This window comes from Monopterus albus, unplaced genomic scaffold (assembly GCF_001952655.1).
Source record: "Monopterus albus unplaced genomic scaffold, M_albus_1.0 scaffold41.1, whole genome shotgun sequence".
Taxonomy (NCBI): domain Eukaryota; kingdom Metazoa; phylum Chordata; class Actinopteri; order Synbranchiformes; family Synbranchidae; genus Monopterus; species Monopterus albus.
In genome coordinates, this window is record NW_018127921.1 from 1,847,560 (window position 1) to 1,850,403 (window position 2,844).

The window sequence follows — 2,844 nt, forward strand, 5'->3', positions numbered from 1 at the left end:
TCCTGCTTTCCCCATTATTTAAATTTCAAACAGACACACTTGCTCAAACAAAGCAGAAAAAAAACAGGGCAGACAATAAATAAAATAAAATAAAACTAAGTGGAACAGAACATTTTATTGAGTGTATGCTGTTCTAGTGGTTGATCAAATCAAATGGCTATGATGTGAAACCAAAGTAAAATATAATACCATATAGGTACATTATCAGTGGTGGAGACTGGGAAACAGAGCAGTACTAAGGAAATATAACTGCTGTATAATACAGAAGAGGGCAGCCACCAGGTACTTTGACTAGCTGTGACAACCCATTGTGTCTTGCAGGGGTGGGGATAGCATCTCAAGTCATTGTGATATATTTAAACATTTACTACATTGTGGTGTTGGCCTGGGCTATCTTCTACCTGATTCACTCCTTCAAAAATCCTCTGCCCTGGTCCACATGTGACAACGTGTGGAACACTGGTAAGGCATGACTTGAACACACAGTAAATCTTAATTTTTTATTACATGAATTCTACTATATTTTTAACATTTTGATGTGTGCACCATCTATTTCACCTTTGTGCCTCTTTCCTCAAGCGTTATGTCATGGTCGAATTGGCATTTATGCCAACCCTGATTTGTTTCGAGTTGACTCCAACTGGTCATTCCTACACAACAACACATCACCTGACTACTTTGAAAACAACACTTACATGTAAGTTGCATTTTATTACTACGCTGTACCTGGTAAACTATAACCATTTAAATTGATATGACACATTGAATGCATAGTGTGAATATTGGTGATACTTAAAAAAGAATGATGAGAAAAACAGGATTGGTCTTGGCTTCCACACTCTAAATGTAGCAGCTTTGTCACACACCCATGTTGTGTGTTCAGAGCAGGAGGTTAAAGTAATAAATGTAAACACTATTAATTATCGTCTTGGGACACTTCCAGAGTGAAAGGTACGCCCTATATAAATATAAATTATGTGCCAAACATTACTTTGATAGTGGCTGAAAAACAAGTATGGTGTGAAACTGTAGGAAATACATTTGGGCATTTTAGAAAATATGTTTGTCCTTGCCAAGATTTAGATGGGAAGATTGATCATTTTTGTTTAGTAAATATGGAGCTACAGTCAGCAGTTGGTTATCTTAGTTTAGCATAAAGACTGGAAACGGAAACCGCTTGCTCGACTCTATCTGAACACAGAGTACCAAAATCCCCAACACTGAAACTCAGTAATTAACAGGTTAAATCCTGTTTTGTTAATCTGTACCTGCTGTAAAGCTAGACTAAGCCAGGCCTGTACACTATATATGCCTGGTATTAGCTTATTGCATTCATAAAAAGTAACTCAGAAACTCCCGACTAGGTCAGATGTAATTTATAGATGCCATTATGTCATTTGTCCACCAGAGAGACCAGCCAATTGGACTTTTCACTTGTTAAATGACTTTTAAAAATCTGTGCGTGTGAAATATTCTCATGTAACTCTTGGCAAGACAGTGAAGAAGTGCATTTCCCAAAATATCTCTATAATAATAATAATAATAATAATGATTAAAAATTATTGATAGTAACATCACTTTAAAAGTTATTGATTATATTGTAGTTATTTGTGTCATACTATTAAGAAAGTCTGCACAGGAAATAACTTGACGATTATAATATTAACGTCCCTTTATTTTTTTATATTTCCAGCAATGACACTGACCAAATACTGTTGGTCAAGTCACCAGAAGAGGAGTTCTGGATGTGAGAAACATTCCCACTCTTATCTTCTTTAAACATCAAAAAAAGTTTCCTTCCTAATGAGCATTTCTCAGCAATGCTTCCCAGATATACCTAAAGACCACCTCTACTCTTGGGGTGCTGAGTGAGTGTGAGCATGTTAATGGTGAAATGACAAAAGGTGAACAGGGTTCACCTGAACACAAGAGGAAAGGGAAGCCAGCTTTAATAGATAATTTTGCCACAACACCAATCACACCACTTTTATCCAACTTCCAATTTTGCTAGAAGGTTGTTGGCTCTGCTTTGTCTTAATTTTTTGAGATTTCAAAATATGGCTGGGGGGGTAATAATTTCCTGATTTGTTGTGAGAGCAGATGTTGGCAAATCACTTAGCTATAGTAGATACAAGAAAACGATTTGTGGTCTTTTTCTTGCAGCTTTCATTATATAAGGTTCTGCCATCCAAAATAAACTTACAGTAATTATAACATCTGGATTTATGATGTACATGTTTGGCCCTGTTTGCTGTATATGCTTGCTGTAAAATGAAATATGGCTTTAAACCCATTCTTGTCATCAGTTAGACACATTTGTACCAGGCTGAGTTAACTGCAGAGGGAGAAAGCTTTTGAAAAAAGTAAACAAAGTGTATTTGTATGCATCTATTATTCTGCACACCATTTGCAGAACATGCTTTTGTGTGACTACATGTCTGATCCCATTCCCACAGTAACCGTGTGTTAAGACTGTCAGATGATTTGTCCCTGGGAAAGGTACACTGGGACCTGGCTCTCTGTCTCCTCGCTGCCTGGGTTATATGCTACTTCTGCATCTGGAAGGGAGTTAAATCCACAGGAAAGGCAAGTACTCCTTTAGTATACACAGTCTAGGTAAACAAAGTTAGTGACTAGCTGATAATCATAGTGAAACATTCAACAGATAAAGAGCATTTGACTCAGGGGTTGGTGGAGGCCAAAATCAGAGCTAAAAGAAGAATGAATATTGGACTTCTCATTATGTTTGTAGGTGGTGTACTTCACTGCTACCTTCCCCTACCTGATGCTGTTCATCCTCTTCATTCGTGGAGTGTCTCTCCCAGGTGCTGCAAAGGGTCTGAA

The 2,844-nt window shown here is 37.3% G+C and overlaps 1 protein-coding gene across 1 annotated transcript in view; it reads left to right on the forward strand.

The window, feature by feature from the left end:
- Window positions 1–2,844, forward strand: part of LOC109959787 (sodium- and chloride-dependent GABA transporter 2-like) — a 24,593-nt gene that overhangs the window by 2,079 nt on the left and 19,670 nt on the right. The window contains exons 4-8 of the mRNA XM_020599436.1: window positions 322–462; window positions 580–697; window positions 1,694–1,747; window positions 2,457–2,586; window positions 2,753–2,837. Of these exons, the coding sequence (XP_020455092.1) occupies window positions 322–462; window positions 580–697; window positions 1,694–1,747; window positions 2,457–2,586; window positions 2,753–2,837 (528 nt within the window). The remainder of the gene's footprint in view (window positions 1–321; window positions 463–579; window positions 698–1,693; window positions 1,748–2,456; window positions 2,587–2,752; window positions 2,838–2,844) is intronic.